The sequence below is a fragment of the Monodelphis domestica genome, chromosome 3, assembly GCF_027887165.1.
Source record: "Monodelphis domestica isolate mMonDom1 chromosome 3, mMonDom1.pri, whole genome shotgun sequence".
NCBI lineage: Eukaryota > Metazoa > Chordata > Mammalia > Didelphimorphia > Didelphidae > Monodelphis > Monodelphis domestica.
This window is the reverse complement of record NC_077229.1, coordinates 511487052-511505233: the sequence shown is the minus strand read 5'-3', so window position 1 is coordinate 511505233 and position 18182 is coordinate 511487052. Positions and strand designations below refer to the sequence as shown.

The 18182-nt window shown below is 33.2% G+C and overlaps 1 protein-coding gene across 3 annotated transcripts in view; it reads left to right on the top strand.

The window, feature by feature from the left end:
• GPBP1 (GC-rich promoter binding protein 1) overlaps positions 1–17944 on the top strand; it is a 100076-nt gene extending 82132 nt beyond the window's left edge. For all 3 annotated transcript variants that reach the window (XM_056824882.1, XM_056824881.1, XM_056824883.1), the window contains exons 6-11: positions 3037–3221; positions 4520–4660; positions 7199–7363; positions 9447–9634; positions 14659–14761; positions 16953–17944. In XM_056824882.1, the coding sequence (XP_056680860.1) occupies positions 3037–3221; positions 4520–4660; positions 7199–7363; positions 9447–9634; positions 14659–14761; positions 16953–17111 (941 nt within the window). In that variant the 3' untranslated portion in view covers positions 17112–17944. The remainder of the gene's footprint in view (positions 1–3036; positions 3222–4519; positions 4661–7198; positions 7364–9446; positions 9635–14658; positions 14762–16952) is intronic.
• Positions 17945–18182: the final 238 nt, after the last annotated feature.

The following is an 18182-nucleotide window of genomic DNA, read 5'->3' as shown; positions in this document are numbered from 1 at the left end:
TTCCCCTCTACTAGCAGTTGATAATACTTAAGAAATGATTATTAATTTGAATATTTATTATTAAAACTGTTAGATAGCACAGTGAATAATTACCTTTGAGGGTTGTTTTAGGGATAAAATGAGAGAGTATTTTTGTAAAACTACATAAATACTAGCAATAATATTAGAGATTAATATTAGGAAGATAAAAGATAAGATGTTATTCAAAAACCAAAATAACAAATTTTTAGTTATTTGTATTACTAGAGAAACTAGGGATAGATAATCCAAATATTAGTCATAGGCTTTAGGGAGAGTACTTCAAATATAGGCATTTCTTAATTTTCTGGGAATTAATTTTAAGCAAAGTAACAGCTACATTTCAAAGACCTGACTTTTGGAAAACCTGAGGAGCAGTTTAGTTCCCTATTCACCAACTTCCTTCTTCTCAATTATGGAAATCAGTTATACTTGAAAATTGATATGAATTTTTCACTCTTAAAACACCCTTGAGTATGTTTAAAATTATGTACTAGTGTATAAGGTAAATAGAGGGAGTTTGGATTTTAAGAAAACAGTTATTAGTGGATTAGATTTCACGTGTTAATTAATGCCCAAATTGTAAATCAAATAAATATATTAGTTTTCATTTTTAATAGCTATTTATGAACTGTCTTATTTTTCCTACTAAAATGATAAGTTTCTTAAGGACACTGACCATTTTCTTATTCATCTTTGTATTCCCAGCACAATATCATGCACATAGTAGGGAATTAATAAAGGTTTGTTAACCAAATAAATGGAAAAGTACGTGAGAGATTTGTTGGAAATAATGTTGTCTACCTTAAAGTTGATTTGCCTCTGAGTAATAGGGAATTGATTGTAAGTGATTTTGGGATTTTCCATTGTTTAAGTTATGTTCTCTTCCATCTATTGCTGTAAGAAGTGCCTGTTATTAGTATCAACAACAAGGCAGTGTGAGTTATAAAGATTAAAATTTAGGGGAGACTGAGGCAGGTAGAAATTAGTTTCTCTCTGCATGGAGTATTATATTTTTTAGAGGTTTATTAAGGATTAAGGATTAAAGAAAATACAGGATAAGGAAAACGTGCCTAGGCCAGAGGCCTAGACAAGACCTCACCTACATTATGGAAAGAGCCATGTCTGCTCCAAAACGGAAGTCCAAAAAAAAGAGAGCCCGCCTATGGGGAAGACCCTTTAAATAAAATGTTGCTCTCCTCCCAGGTGAGAATTCAGTGAGATTAGAGGGCATTCTGGGAGCTAGCAAGGACTCCTCGGGAATGGAGTCCAGAGTTCAAATCTCAATTTTACAGAGTAGAGGAGGGAAAATCTGAAGATGATAATGGAAATAGAAGAAACAGGACTTTGAAATTATTTGTAAGGGAGAAGTAATAGTTGTAGGCGGCTGAGGTTTTGTGCTTTGGTGATTCAGGGTGCCATTAACCAAAAATAGGGGAGTTGGGAGGCTTGGTCTGGTGAGGTGGGGAGGGGGTAGAGTAAATAATGTTTTAAGTTCATGCTATTTTGTTATCCATATAGAAATATCTAGCAAATAGTTCAAGGTAGGAGATTGGGATAGAGAGTGCAGATTAGGTTAGAATACATATATTTTTGGGAATCATCCATGAAGAGCTCTTATTTGTGATTGTTGCAAGTGGCAGTGGTTTTTCATTGAGAACATTTGTTGGTAATATATGCTTTGTTACCCACTGGCTTAAGCAATTTATGATGTTTTTAATTTTGCTTGTCGGTTTTCACTTGTATTAATCAAAGTCATCTCAGAATAAAATAGAATTTAAAATCTAGTTCCTCCTACCTTTTTTTCATATTCAGTACTCTGAAATAATCCACTTTTTCTGTGAACTTGATTTATAGGATTTCTTTTAGAGAGAGATGCTTCCCTTCTTAATGAATCATAGTAATTATGTCTCACTGTGAGGTAATTTGATTATACATTGGTTCTTCTGAACTTTAGGAACAGTTTTTCTCCTTGATTTGAAGCTACTGGCAACTTTGTCAGCCTTTAAAAAAGCTTTCTTCAGAGCCTGAAGCAACAGTTATTGGTAACCATTGAAACCCATCATTTTTTTGTTGTTGTTAAAATTAAAGATATAATGGTTGCTGGTAGCAACTTCATGAGAGGGGTCATCAAAGGAAATGATGCAAAGGAGGAATTGATGGGAGAAAATGTTTAATTTCTTCTCAAAATAGGTCGAGGGAGAAGAATGTGAGTAATACATAATGCGAGAGTTCATTGTAGTAGTAGTTTAAAAATGAAATCATTTTTCTAGATGATGACTAAAAGATAAAGAATGAAATTAACATTTACACTTGGTTAATTTTTTTAATTAAAAATTTTTCAACTAATAAGCATTTATTTTCTCTTCTACATTAAAACTTCATCACCACCACCACCACAAAATCTCTAACATGTTCCTAGTTCTGCAAAAGAAATTCCTAGATTTATAGTGTCCAGAAATGTATCTCTGAGCAGCTAGGCAGTACAGTGAATAGAGTGCCAGGCTTGAAGTTAGGAGGAACTGGGTTCAAATTTGACCTCAGGCACGTTTAGCTTTGTAATCCTCAGCAAGTCACAACCCCAACTGCTTAATTCTTGCTGCTCTTTTGTTTTAGAATTGTTATTAAAACAGAAGGATAAAGTTAAAAAAATGTATCTCATTCTTTATATATTTAGTCAATTACTTCTATGTCAGTTATCTGAATCATGACTAATTATTGTGTTGATCAGAGTTTTTAATAAGTGTTTAAGAATTGTGTTTTATAATGTTGGCTAGTTTCTTAAACATACTAACCATTGTATAGTTAACCAAAGGTTTTTAAATTAGTTGATATGGGAATAGCTTTATTTATTCAGAACATTAGTTTTTAAAGATCCATTGAGTAATTTACTTCAAAAACAAGTTAGCTGTGATCACAGGGATAATATGTGAATATGATTGGGTTCAATTTTTTTCTTAATGATTTATTTTAAGATCAATCTATCTAAGGGAAAAAAAATTCATTTTTTTTATGCAGAATATCCTCTGAATCCTAAATCTAGAGCTCCAAGAATGCTGGTCATTAAAAAAGGCAGTACAAAAGATTTACAGATATCTGGATTCCCTGCAGTAGGAAATCTTCATTCTCAGCCAGTTAAAAATGGAACTGGTCCAAGTGTTTATAAAGGATTAGTCCCTAAACCTGCTGCTCCACCTACAAAGGTAAGGATCACCATTCTTCCACCCCCCCCCCCCCCCATGTTGTTTGATAATTGACATTTAGTAATCATATCTTAAAATGTGTATGGCCTGAAAAATTACCATCAACTCTACCAAGTTGCTCATTTCTCAATGACTAGATCTGGCCCATCCTTTGTTTTTTATTTCTATTACATTTTAAAAGGACTTCTCTCCTCTTTTGTTTTATTTATAGTCCAGAATAGATTCTCCAAATGAAACATTATATATAATGACTGGACATATGATTTCATTAGTATAGGGAACTCCCAGGTGAGGAAACTCTACCCATCAATATAAGTTTGCAAATTTTTTTTTTTTTGCAATTTATAGTCTTTAGAGAATTAACTAAAAGATTAAGTGACTTGCCATGGTTATCTAGTTGTGCTAGAGGCAGGACTTCCACTCTGGCTGACCTTCCTAGCTTAAGACTGACTCTTTGTACAAAGTAAGACAGTAGCTTTATTGAATTTTAAAATCTGCATAAGCATTGCTATCATTTATATTGCACTTTAGTTTGATTTTAGGTGAAGTACTGTGGGAGATACCACCCTTAATTAAAATTGATATCAGCTATAGGAGGCTAATGACACTTATAAAATAAGAGGTGAAAAGTTCTTTGAGAGGTAAGATGTGCCAGTTGGAAGAATCAGGGGAGGTTTAGTAGAGATGGTAGGAGGGAAAGACAGCATGCATTTTTCTGTTATTAGCACAACTGACAAAACATTTGAAAAGTTTACAAAATGTTTTTCTCTTAGAATTAGCCCGAAGGAAGATAGTACAAGTTGAATTCAGCATGAACTTACTAGACACTTGCTTTGAACAAGCAACATTGTCCCAACTTTACAGATGACAAAACTAAAACAGCTCTTGTTGTGAAGAATTCTCTAGACTCCAGATCAAGAGACTTGGACTTCTTTTAAGTTGACGTAGAAGAACGTAATGTCTTGCCCACATTGTTATAATCTAGAACTTTCTTTACTCCATTGTGCTTTTTGCCTAATGGAAAAGGAAATGTAATTTATAAGCAACTATTAAGATTTCTTGAAATTCTTCAGTATGTTGCTTGAAAGTCAGAGGAAAATAAATTGACTAAATAAATTGTCTACATCTAGGGTTTCTCTTATGCCCTTGACTTAGATGTCATATTTTTCTTTCTTTTTAAACAATGGGAAAAAATGAATGTAGCAGTAGTTAGAATGTAAAAATTCTTTATCTTATTTTCTAATTCTCTCATTTTGGGGGGAGAGTAACTCTCATTTATTTATTATTTTTTTTTTTAGCCTACACAATGGAAAAGCCAAACTAAAGAAAATAAAGTTGGAACTCCCTACCCTCATGAGTCTACATATGGCATTGGCAACTTTAATGCCTTCAAGTCAACTGCCAAGAATTTTAGTGCATCAACAAATTCAGTTAAGGAGGTATAGTAGTATTTTAATGTAATTTATCAGATATTTAAATCCTAGTAATCCAGTAAATATGGACTGAAAATAGGATTAAATGAATGATGTACATATGTTGGATATAAAGTATATTAAGGTGCTTTGACCCTCCTGAGGAGTAAAATGAACTCTGAATAGTCCTATTATTTATTTTGCTTTTTTTTTTTGTTTAGAAAGAGAATAATATTTGAGTATAGTTCTTATGAAACAAGTTTCATTGTATTTTCTGTGGAAATCCATATTGTATACTTGATATGAAAACAAAATCACCTTTTACTCTATTCTCTTGGGCAACAAATATTTTAAAAATTTTATCTTTGTTAAAAGACTGCCATTTATTTGCATAATTATCCTTTTCACATAGTGTTAGAATAGAGTAAAGTAATAAGGAAAGAAAATTAAATGAACTTGTTCCTACAGATGGAGCTTAATTCATGTTTAGAAAGCTACATATACCTGTGAATAGCTGCATTATTTTGGCCTGTGAATATTTCAGAGATGTTCATATAGCATTGTATTGTATTTGAAACTACCTAGGATCATCATTGGGATCCTCTTTACCATTGATGGTGAACCTTTTAGAGACTGAGTGTCTAAACTTCAACCCTCAGGCCACATGTGAGCACCTCTGCTTTACCCCAGAAAAGGGAGGGAAGAAGTGCTCCCATTGGGGCTGCTGGGCATAGGCAGGGTGATGAGAAATGTCCTCAGGCATGGTGGATAAGGGAAAGGGAGCTTAGGTGCCATAGGTTCACCAACATGGCTGGCTCTATACCATCAAACAAGAAAATTTGGAGAAATACAAAGGAAAAATGGTTAAATATTTTCAATTCTTATGTGAGGAAACTGATAGCTTAAGAAGTAACCTGAATAAGCTTACACAGCAAATCAGTGGAATATCTATCTGGGCATGAGAACCTGACTCAACTTCTAGTATAGGTTTTTTTTTTTTTTTTGTGATGACCCAGAGAAGGGGAACCATCGTTTATTTATCATAAAAACAGACAGGAGATACTGTGCAGTATGTATACACAGAGATAAATATAATGCTGAAGGTAGTAATATGTAAATAACTTCCCCTGTTGATTTTTGTTGAATTCTGTTTACTTTTTTGCTCTTTGTTATGAAAAGTCCTGTACTGCTCTACTTAGTCACCTTCTCTCTAGGCACTGACTTGTTGGTTTGCTTTTTTGTTTGTTTTGGTTCAGATCGATAATTTCACCTATGCAAGAAATTCACAGTGTGCTAACTTCCTCCACTGATGCAGCTTAGACACACATCTATTAAGAGTCTTAGAATTGTCTGAGGCATTGACAATTTGTGTTTTTCCTGGTGTATATACAGCCAGTAAGTTTGAGGGGCAGGACTTGAAACTGGCTATAGAATCAGATTCAGTGGGCTTCCCCTCTCTATTGTTCTATGAATGTAGAGAGATTTTTAAAAAGTCCCTGACATCAAGACTCTCACATTATAATGGGACACAGACAATATATACACAGTGATAAATACCTTAAAAATAACAGCTATTTCTAAAGGGGAGGTACTAACAATTGAGTAAATCAGAAAAGTCTTCTTGTAGGAGGTGGCACATGAGCTGAACCTTGAAGGGAGTTCGAAATATCAGAGGAAATGAGTTTTGCATTTGGTATGTGAGGGTATTCAGAGGCATGGAATCCAAAAATGGTATTTCATTCAGTGTAACAATAGCAAGTAAGGTCAGGTTGTTTGAAACATAGTGTGTGTGAAGGGAGTGAGTAGTGTTTAATCAACCTGGAAATATAGATGGTGAAAGAATTCAGATGTGAAACAAGGTTGCTTGTATTTCATTCTAGACTAGGAACTGGAGTCAAGAAATGTCTGGAGTAATTTTAGGAATATATATTTGGTACCTTTGAAGAAGGAAGAAACTGGAGACAGGGATACCGAATAGGAGGCTATTATAATAACCCAAACAGGTGTTGATGAGAGCTTCAGTTAGGTGGTTATAGTGTAAATGGCTGCAAGAAATATTCTGGAGGCTTGGGAACTAATATTAATTATGAGGGGTAAGGGGTACAGTAAGTGAAAGGGAAGATTTAAGGATGACCCCTAAATTGTAAACCTAAGTGACTAGAAGGGTAATAGTGCTTTCATCAGAAATAGGGAAATTAGGGAGAGGAATGTGCTTTCAGGGGAATGCTAATGAGTTTCAGATTCTTTGGGTAAATGAAATTCTTAAATATTGCTACAATGAGTTTAAGTGCTAACAATTCGCTGCAATCCAGCTTTCAGAAGTGTTCTCTGCTTGTTGACAACAAAAGCAAGTTTGTGCTGCAAGTAAAAAAAAATTTTTCTTCAAATTTGAATTGGATTTGTTATGGGAAATGTTAAAAATGTTCCTTATGTTAAATATAGGTAAACGCCACAGTAATTATGAAATTTAGTTTCTGGTTTATTAAAATAACTTCATTTCTAATTGTCTAGTTAATTGTTATATTCACCCCAGGAATTGTTCAATATTTGTATTTTTTCCATTAGTGTAATCGCTCAAATTCCTCTTCTCCTGTGGACAAACTTAATCAGCCTCGTCTAACCAAACTGACCCGGATGCGCACTGACAAGAAGAGTGAATTCTTAAAAGCATTGAAAAGGGACAGAGTGGAGGAGGAACACGAAGATGGAAGTCACATGGGGCCAGAGAAGGTAACTGAACTCATCAAACCTTTGATGGATATAAAGTGCAGGCTCATTCATTTATCAGTCAAACTGTTAATATAGATAGATCAAGCTTATCAGGATTAGTCTGTGTGCTCAGGTTTTTCACATGAAATTAATTATTAGAAAGAGTAATGTACTTGATTGAACAAAATATTTCTATTTGTTTATTATTATATATAAATATGTTATACATATATTACATACATACATACCACATGTAAATTATGCATATATTATACCACATAATAAGAAATGTAAAAAGACATCCAGTAATGCACAGAGGATAAAGGGGAAAAACTGCATGGAAATAGTTTTTTAAAATTATTGTTATTTTGCAATTAGCATATGATTACACTGGTGTAGGCACTTCTAATGAGCACAACTTCTCTCTTAACAGTGTAGGTAAGTATCTGTTCTCTGTTGTCATACCTGAATTGAGAGCTAGTTATGTGTCAGAGGAAGGGCTTGAACCCAGGTCTTTCTAGCTCCCAGGCCTTCTCTCTTCTCTATATGCCTTGCTACTTCTGATTATAATTGTGTGAATGCTAACATTACTCTAGTGACTGTGTAATTATACTGATTTGGGGTATTCTCAACAATAATTCAGATCTCAACAAATCCTTGCCTATCTGTGCTCTGGTAACATGTCCATGAATAACAATACAAGTAATAATTTTGGAAAATACACAATATGAGTAAACAAATAATATGTTTGATAAGTTGACTAAGTCAATAACATTTTGTCAAACTAAAGATGGAAATTTGATTTTATTTGCTTAGGTTTTTTTATTTAATGGATTTTTGTCAAGTTCATAATAAAAGCTTTTATTGATAATAGTAATAGCGAACATTCACATAGTACTTATTATGTACCAGGTGCTGTCCTAAAGTGTGCTTTATATGTATCTCATGTGATCCTCACAACTCTGAGAGCTAGGTGCTAGTATTATCCTATTTTATAGGTGAGGAAACTAGGGGAAATGGAGGTTAAGTGACTTGGCCAGAGTTACATACCTAGTAAGTGTCTGAGACTGGGTTTAAGCATGGGGTCTTATACTTCAGGTCCAGTGTTATATCTTCATCACCTCACTGCCTCAAGATACATGTGTGTATGTGAAATATGCTTTACTTTTTTTCTACTATAGTAAGCCTTCTTGATTAGCTTAAAACTCTTGCTTCTCTAAATGTGCTTCCTTTCTGCTTTGGTTGGCCTTGCCTTAATTTTCTTTCATCTTCTTACGTGAGCTTCACTGAGTATTTGTTATCACCTAATGTATTCCAGACTCTTCATTGAGAACCCAGAGATATAAAATAGCCATTGCAAACTTTACAGTCATGAACCTATCTTCCTTGTTATGAATGAGATATTAGCTCTTATGAAATCAGCTTTTACCACTAGAACTCTATCCTGCAGTTCTCGCAGGGAAACCTCATGCTTGCAGAAATCCCTGACTGGAATATTATTTTACCCTAGTACTTTTTAAGAAACAATATACCTTGGGGGGCAGCTGGGTGGCACTTGACCCCCATTGCCTAGCCCTTACCACTCTTCTACCTTGGAAACAATTCACAGTATTGGAAGGTAAGGGTTTAAAAAAAAAGAAAAAGAAAGAAAGGACGAAACAATATACCTTGACTATGCAGGTCTGTGAGCATTGCTTTCCTACAAAGTATTTTCAACTCTATAAAGAATCTAAGAAAAGGGCCAAAAAAGTAAAATAGTTTTAGCAACTACAGTACAAGGAAAATAATTATTTGAAGCAGCTGAAAATTCTAATTTGGACACATATCTTTGGGGTTAGTCTAAAGGAAGTCAAAAGGAAAATGATTTATGAAAAATAAATTCATGTACATTTTTGAGTGATATGTCCATTACCAGGTAGTATACCTCTAGTTAAAATAGCTATCAGGGAATCCATTTGATTTATGATCGTTTCCTTGGTAAACTTCACGTGTAGGTTCTTCAGTTTCCAAGTTATCCTTTAAGATATGTATCAAGAATTTTTATGAACGTCTCCAGGACTTCTGTGATGTGTAATTGTTACTTTTTGCTCTCTGAAATTATTAGGATGATGACTCATTTAATTTGCATAATAGCAACAACACTCACCATGAAAGGGACATAAACCGAAATTTTGATGAAAATGAAATTTCGCAAGAGAATGGCAATGCCTCCATGATTTCCCAACAGATCATTCGGTCTTCTACCTTTCCACAAGCTGATGTCCTTTCAAGTTCACTTGAGGCAGAGCATAGGTTAGTATAAAATTCCATTGTCTTTTGTCAAAAATTCTTATTTCCAGTGCACTATTTGCGTGTGTGCATGTGTGTGTGTGTGTTTGTGTGTGTGTAATGGTAACAATTATTTCAAAAAGTGAACCTAATGATAGATTTTTATAGCCTTAGGAAATGTTTTAAGTCGGTGAAAATTTGCTCCACTAATTTGAAATTTAATGGATTTTAAACAAGCTTTATCTTTAGATTATCTGGAGAGTTTACATAGCAAGAAGCAGCATAACAAAAGTATTGGCACAGTACTTGATGAATATAAAATAAATTACCTTCAAATACATATTTATGTACAGTCGTACATGTGTTATGGGTAACTAGTAAGACAAATCTGATCTCTTGTTAGTATCAATTTGTGTGGCTATATTCTTGAAAACAATAAAAATATTCTTATATTTCATCTACTTACTGGCTTCCCATCTCAATTTTTCTGAAGTAGCTTATAATTTTTTTTCTGCTTGTTTCTTGATTTGAAGTAATCTTGATTTCATCATCATTGAAATGTGCAGAGATCAACCACGATTTCAGAGAAGCAATGATGAAATAGATTTCCTTTTCTTAACAAAGAGATGAAGAAGTGCAGAATGAGATATCAGTAGTTTGTGAATTTGTTTGACTAGGCTTATTTATGATAAAGGAACATTTTGGTTGGTTTCTTGCCCCCTTCTTTGTGGGGACAGCGAGAAGGAAGGAAGCTTACTGATAGTGGTTCAAAACAAATAATCATGGTGAGTCTCAATGTAAAACCAACAAGATACACAAAACAGTGGAAATATTCATGTTTGCTCATAGTAAGACTGTCAAAAGACACATTAAATTTTTTTTTAATGTACGAATAGGGAAATATGATCGTAAGTTTTAAATTTTCAAATAGAACTTTTAAGATCTAAAAAGCACTTTGCATAGACAATATCATTTAATCCTCACAACATCACTGTGAAATAAGAGCTCTTCTATCTCCATTTTATAGATGGGGAAAGTAAGACTAAGAGAGGTTGAGTGAATTAATAGCTTGGGTCACATTAACTAGTTAGTCTCTATTGGGAGCATTTGAACTCGGGTCTTCCTAACTCTAAGCCCATCATTGTTATCTACTTTATCACTTAGCTGCCACAAACTCTGCAGTCTTGGTTTTTAGCTAACGGGATAAATTATATATTGATTTTTGTAGTCTTAAAATAAACTAGATGGACATTATGGATATTACTAGTAAATACCTGTTGAACTTAGGCTTCATTTTGCTTTTTTGCCCATTGTCCATTATGGCAGGAACATGAAGTTTAAAGATTTAGAGTTAAGGTTGGTAGTTAACCCTGGCCTTCAATTTTCTTGATTAAGGGCATGATTTTGCTTAGTGCGAATTCTGTGCTTTTAATTTTTATACCCTTTCTGATTGCACAGCTTTATTTGATTTTTTTTGTCCCTCTCAACATTTGTTTTTTTTTTAAACAAACATTATTTGAGAATCACAGCAACCTTGTGAGGTAGATGATACAGATGTAGTTAATTATTCTCATTTTTCAGATAAGAAAACTGAAACTAAGAGAAATTAAATGACTTGGTCACACAACTAATATCAGTGGTAAGAATTACAGCCAGGTTATCCTGAATCTAAATTTATCATCTCATTCTTTGCTCTGTAGTCCCTTTTACTGCAATTATATGTTGTCTCAACCTCTTTTTAATGATTTAAAGAGAGATGATTACTAGAGCAAAAAATGTTTTAAGAATAGGAATTAGAACTCTTTAAAGCAGGAAAGGAAATATTTCATTTATAGCTTGTGTTAGATCATTTATACTGTTGGATGCTAATAGTACTGGTAGTGTTTTTGAATTATTCTTAACTATGTCTTTTACCTATTAAATTTTAAGTTCCTTGAGGGCAAGAACTGAATATTATATTTCTCATGTATCTCACATTTTTTGGTGCATAAAAATTACTCAATATTAATACTTTAGTGATTGGCCTATTATTAGGAATATGGAATTGATTATATTTTTAACTAATGAGAGAGAAACCTCCTTAAGCCAAGTTATGTATTCACCTTTTTTAATCTTTTATGGGAGCAAGTAATTCAAGTCTGTTTTTAGCCTTTCTCACTCATCTAAAATTAAATAATTGTAATTTGTATACAGGTAAATCCCACACACAGTTGCTTTTTTGCAGCAACCTAACTGGCTTGAGATTCAAATATCCTTGGTCTTCTGACTTATGTGAGACTTAGGAGTCTTAAGTAATTGATTTAATTGTGAAAGTTACTGGCAGACTCAAGGTGGTTCAAGTGAATCACAGTACTTACCCACACTTGTCTCCCCTACTACTTTCTTCCAGTCCATTGTGAGATTGGCCCAAATTGAATAGGTTCTGCTTATTGTTGGCTTTTTTTTGAGGAGTTGAGGAGAAAAGGCAACTGGTGCCATGTGTGGAATGTTTTCCCCCCCCCTTTAAGTTATATATTGAAAGCAGTATATTGGGCTTACAGGGACTAATTATAATTAGTATTACAATTATATAGTTATTATCTTTGAAATGTTAAGACTTTTTGAATAGTATTGATTTTAGCTGCCATGAAACAGAACATTTGTAACCTAGTCTTTTATTGTAATGAGTTTTCTAATCGACTGGTTAAATAATGACACCAGATAGGATAACCTTGGAATTTTAGTGGTCCCTGCATCTTAGTCATTTTAATTCATTTTTTCTGGTCTTTGTTATGCTATATGTGCATCCACCTGCATTATAGGACAGATTTAAAGGAATGGAGTCCAGTAGAGGCAGAGCATGTTTAAAAGTAGATCACAAGCAATAGATCAGTAAGTGAACAAGCTATTAGAGCTATTGCCAGCTATACTGAAAATTGATTCTGCCATGTTGACTCCTGATGTTTTTCTGGACTCGTTCTCATATTCTTTGGTGAAGAATTTATGTACGAGCTCTTTTTTAACAATTTAATAACCCATATCCTATTGCCTTTCCTTAAATTGGACTTCTTTGACAAAGCCCATTGGTTTTGAACTGAGCATCCCTGGCATCACTTGATCTGACTCTTGACCATATGTAATTTTTATTTTATTTTATTTTATTTTTTGAGGAATGAAAGGACATGGTTTGATTTCAGGCTAATTCTTTGACTTCCATTTTTATAAATTTCCTAACCATACACAGCATTTTGTTTGATTGTACCAGCAAATTAAGCTGATTTTTCTTGGCAATATTTTGTAGCAGGTTCTAAATATGAGTTCTAGAGTGATTGCTTATAGTGGTTCAAACTTTAATACTTCTGAAGATCTAAGATTTCATTGGTATGGATTCTCTACCAGCAATGATGATCTGATTCCTTTCTCAGTTTTATAACTGGCATTTAATCTTCTAGAGATAAGCTTGTTTGAACTTGGTTAAACTAGTCTTAGCCTAAAGGAATGATAGACATACAAGTTTATTACTGCTCCCAAATTCTAGAACCTTTCCAACTTAGGTAGAAACTGAATGATCATTTCAAGAACCCCAGAGAACTATCTACTCTGCACCAGGATGCATTGGATAAGACTTGTCTGTAGCATCATCCTTTAGAAATTCTAGTTGAGAAACTTCTCTTCCTGCATGTAAACTTTTCTTACTTTTCTTTGGATGAAGAAATGTACTTTTATTCTTTTTAAGAAATAAAGCCCATGTGTTTTAGTTTTGAATTAAGATTATCAATTCCCTGACCATAGACTGTAAGTCAGAAAAAATATTTATTTTATCCTTGATTCATACCATCATAACTCCTATTTTGTATCTCTCTACACTCTCCTTCCCCATTATTTTCTCCATTTGTTTTTCTGTTGTCTTCTTGCTTACTTTTGGTATTAATGCTGATGGAGGTTCTTTTCCATTTGTCTGGAGTCTTACCTTCCTTGTGATAGCTTAAAAATTGATTCCTGGGATTTTTTTGAAATTATTTCCACCTGCATGAATTTCCTTAATATGTATTGGCTAATTTTAGCCACTTTCCCAAGCTTTTTTCTCTTGAGTACACTTTCAGTTTCCTTCTCATTGGATATAAAAATGTAAGTATCTTGATTCTACCAATAATCAGACTAGTTTACTGACTTGTATAAATTTTTAATTAACATTTCCTCCACGGTTTCAAATTTTTTTCCTTGATAGTAATATAATTTCATTCCTCCTTAAACATGATATATTTTAAATTGCTCATACCATTGTCATTTAAAAGTGTTGGTGATTAGTTTATGTAATTGGGTATGTAGAGACACCATGGCATATTGTATAACAAAGATAGTCTTGGAGCCAGGAAGACCTAGGTTCACAACCTCCACTCTGAAAATTTTGACCCTGGTGAGTCACTAAACCTATCAGTGATCCACGCAACTCAATAATAGATTACAAGTTGGAGAGCAACTGTTAGTCTGCATTGATAGAAGGAATTTCCTCATTGGTGAGCTCCCTTCAGTGAAATTCAAGGGTCCAGACTCCCTACTTGCCTTAAGCCATTCAATGTAGTTTTCAAAGACATTACATCATTTAGAAATCTTTCTGACTATTTAGTGAGCTATGTTAAATAAGGAGGTTTTGGTTATGTGTTTGTTGAGTTCCTTTTTTGTCTGAAGCATCAAGATAGGGGTTGGTACTTCATATACCTGGAGGTCATTGTCCACTTATACTGGCTTTATTTCAGGGTTTCTTAAAATCTAGTGGGTTAACTATAAGACAAATGTATGATGAGAATGCTGCTATTCCCTGTGATCTCTTACAAATTCTTTTAGCTATTGTCATTCAGAAGATTTTAGCAGTGGGTATTTTTGTTATCATATTTGAGACAAAATAGTTTAATTTTCAATTAGACCTAACTTTAGGATTCTCTTTGTCAGTGAAGCACTGATAGATGTTAATCTATATCTTCTTAAATATGTGTAAATGATGTTTTCCTACTTGGGACAAAAAATTTTATTATATTTTATTACTTTTCATATTTTTTTCTTAATTTTAGGTTATTAAAGGAGATGGGTTGGCAAGAAGACAGTGAAAATGATGAAACATGTGCTCCCTTAACAGAGGATGAGATGAGGGAATTCCAAGTTATTAGTGAACAGGTAATAACCATAATTTATCATAGGGGACAAAATTTCATTTTCTTATTCAAAATGGTATAATTAAAGATAAGTAGTTTTAATTAAAATAATGCTTTCTATTGAGAGGATTGCACCACTGTAGGATGAAGAGTTGTTACTATTTTATTTCTTTAAAAAAAAACAGTACTAATAAGCTTTTTAGCTTTATAACTAAATTAGTTATTGCTATAGCTATGTTGCTTTTTAACTGTCATAACTCAGGAAGTGAACTTTAAAGAATGAAGCAGGACATTATGAAATTCTCCCCAATGATATAACAGAGCAAAATATTTAATACTATTTTAGCTTTGCCTTATCTAGAAAGAACAAAATAAATTTTAAAAAGTGAAACAGACAGGACCTTACACAATTTCCATAAGTAAAATGTTTGGAACTATTATTCTTCAGGCATACTATCTATAAAATCATCTTGAGCTAATTTGAAGGAAATTAGAACAATGTTTGAAGTAGCTATCTCCATTGTTTTATTCCATGATAAATGGAATCAAAATAAAAAAATTCATGGTCCCCACTACATTAAACTTTATAAAGAAGGTAATTGTGAAAGTGACAAGTGAGATATCAATTTAGGAATCAGTTTTTAATCTTAAGGTAGATATTAAGAGAAATCCATTGTCCTACATTTTACACACTGAATACATGCACACACACGTTTTTCATTTTTACGAATGAAAGCAAAACCTTGAAGACCCAGAAACTTAACCTAAAAGCCTGCTTTTCACAGGGCAGGTAGTGAACTATTCATGAGAGTTGACTTTTTATTTTACCTAAAAGAAGCTATAGAAAATGGGCAATTTCTAGAGATCAGGAAGTTTAGAAAGCCCATTTTTTAATGTCTTTGACTTGTTAAACTCTAGATATGAGATCTATACCTACTGTGGTTGTGATAATAGTGTGGTGTACAGAACACACTTTTATATTTATTTACTTACAACATCTTTAGTTTTTGTTGACAAGATATGGTAACTTCTCATTCATTCATTTTCTCTGAGATATATGCTGCTTGATATATGTGGATTTAAATATGAAAAATAATTAGACCTAGTCCTACTTAAGAAGTTATATTTTTCATTAAAATAATGAAACAAAATCACTAAATTTAAAATGTAACTTAAAATCATTATAGTCCAAGTTCTTGGCCATCTTGGGAATTTGCAGTGATTGTTGGAGCATAACATCTTTTAGATCCTAGTGGTCTAGCAGAGAGGTCATGGAATTTTAGAGACTTAAGGGTGCTTAGTGACCCTTTAGTCTTTTAAGGGAAAGTCTTCATTACAGTAGGAACAAAAGTGGTCATCAGCTTTTGCCTAAAGACCTAGGCAGGTCATTGTATTTTGTATAACTAATAGGGATTTCCCCCTCACATCCAACCTAAATTTACCTTTTATGCCCATTAATGAGTCCTGGTTCAGTTCATATGACTTGAATATAGTGATCCTGCCCCTTCTGATTCTTCATTATGTTTAAATGTTCTCAGTTCTGCCAACTAATTTTCACATGGCATGAACTTGAGACTCTTCATATTTCTGGTATCTTCCTCTGAATGTTCTCCAGCTAATCCTTGCCTTTCCTTAAACTGTGGTGATCCCAGAATTTAACAGTGGACCTGGCATTTTTGGCTGTCATATGTTGTTGATTACATTGAGTTTGCATTTCACTTTAAAAACTTCAGGCCTTTTCTAGACAAATAGCTGCCTACTTGGCTTTTTCAAAATTTTTTTTTACTTGTGATGATATAGCAACTTTTTCCAAAAGTACCTGACTTATTCTTAGAAATTAATTTATTTATCCAGGAGGATCTAGCCTTGTGCTTTCCTTATTAGTTTGTTCATTGAATTTTTTTCATTAAATTCATAGACCATTAGCGCAGAAAAATACTCAAGGTCTTGTCTGTTATTACAAATTAAGAAACTGAAGTTCAGCAAGATCAAAAAAACATGATGTCCCCAGCTAGGTTAAGAATATAGATTTTCAGACTTGTTGTCTAGAGCCACTGCACCTAATTTGTCATTTTAATGGGGAGAGTTTTATGGATCTTAATATAACCGTTATATGCTTATTAATTATATACAGTGTTGATACATAATTATATTTTATTGTGATACTTCTTTCAGTTGCTAAGCCATGGACATTTTGCATTTTTACATTGCAGTTACAGAAGAATGGTCTTAGAAAAAATGGTATTTTGAAAAATGGCCTAATCTGTGACTTCAAGTTTGGACCCTGGAAAAACAGCACTTTCAAACCCACTTTTGAGAATGATGACACAGAGACAAGCAGCAGTGACACATCAGATGATGATGATGTGTGAAGGATTCTCTTAACAGCTTTAGAAGTTTTAGTGTGATACATCTCATACAGTTTGGGGTGAATTGTAAAAATGAAGAACTATAATTTATGTAGTAAAATACCCCATTAGAAGAAAATATTGGGGGGACTTCTTTATGAAGAAAACCAAGAATGTTGTGTTGGGCTGTGTTGAACATTACTATAATTTCTTTGTAAATGAATGTTGTAGAAATGAGGACTTTGGTTGATCCAACATTGACTTTCTTCATCACTGCAGCGTTTCTCTGACTAGCAATGTGACGATGTAACAAATGAGATTGTTTCTCATTTAATAAAAAAAAATGTGTAATGTTTTGCAAAGCTTCTGTCTTAAAATGTCCAGGTCTTTAAAGAAAAAGGGCAACTTAACACTGTTTCGCTTGCAGACTCTTATTTCTTTCTTACAATGGAAATCCTCAAGTCCACTTTGTACGCAAAAAAAACAAAAACAAAAATGGGGCAATGTAGCATGTTGGCTAAAACTGGAGCAGCAAAGTGCACTAAAACTTTTAATTTCCTGAACTGAGCTGTTGTAGTGTTCACTTTTTGAAACATGATTGCTCTTTAACTGTTTGTAGTGCAGTAAATGTTACAGAAAAGACTTACCACACTTCTTCCAAATTTATATAAATGATCTAAAATCTAGAGCTTTATTTGGGTGTGCTGCAAAACCCAAGATTTTCAGAGTGGACAATAAGGAAGAATCTTGTGGGATTAAAAAAATACATATTTTGATAAGTTATTTACACATGGTAAAAACCTGCTCACATTGACTGGATCTGTCCACTACATGAAAAATAAACTGGATTTTCATAATGTTGTCTTATTGCGTAGTGTCCAAGATATTGGTCTGTAAACACAAATGTGCTTTACTCGCCTTTATTAAAAACAAAAAAATGTACTATATTGATTAAAGATGATTATTGCTTTTTGAGTTTAGAAAATATTTTTGGACAGTAGTCATTTTCCATTGTTTGACAGGTATGTTATGTGGATTACTGTTAATAATAACAAACTTCATTTTTAATTGCACAGTTAAACCCAGAACAATTTG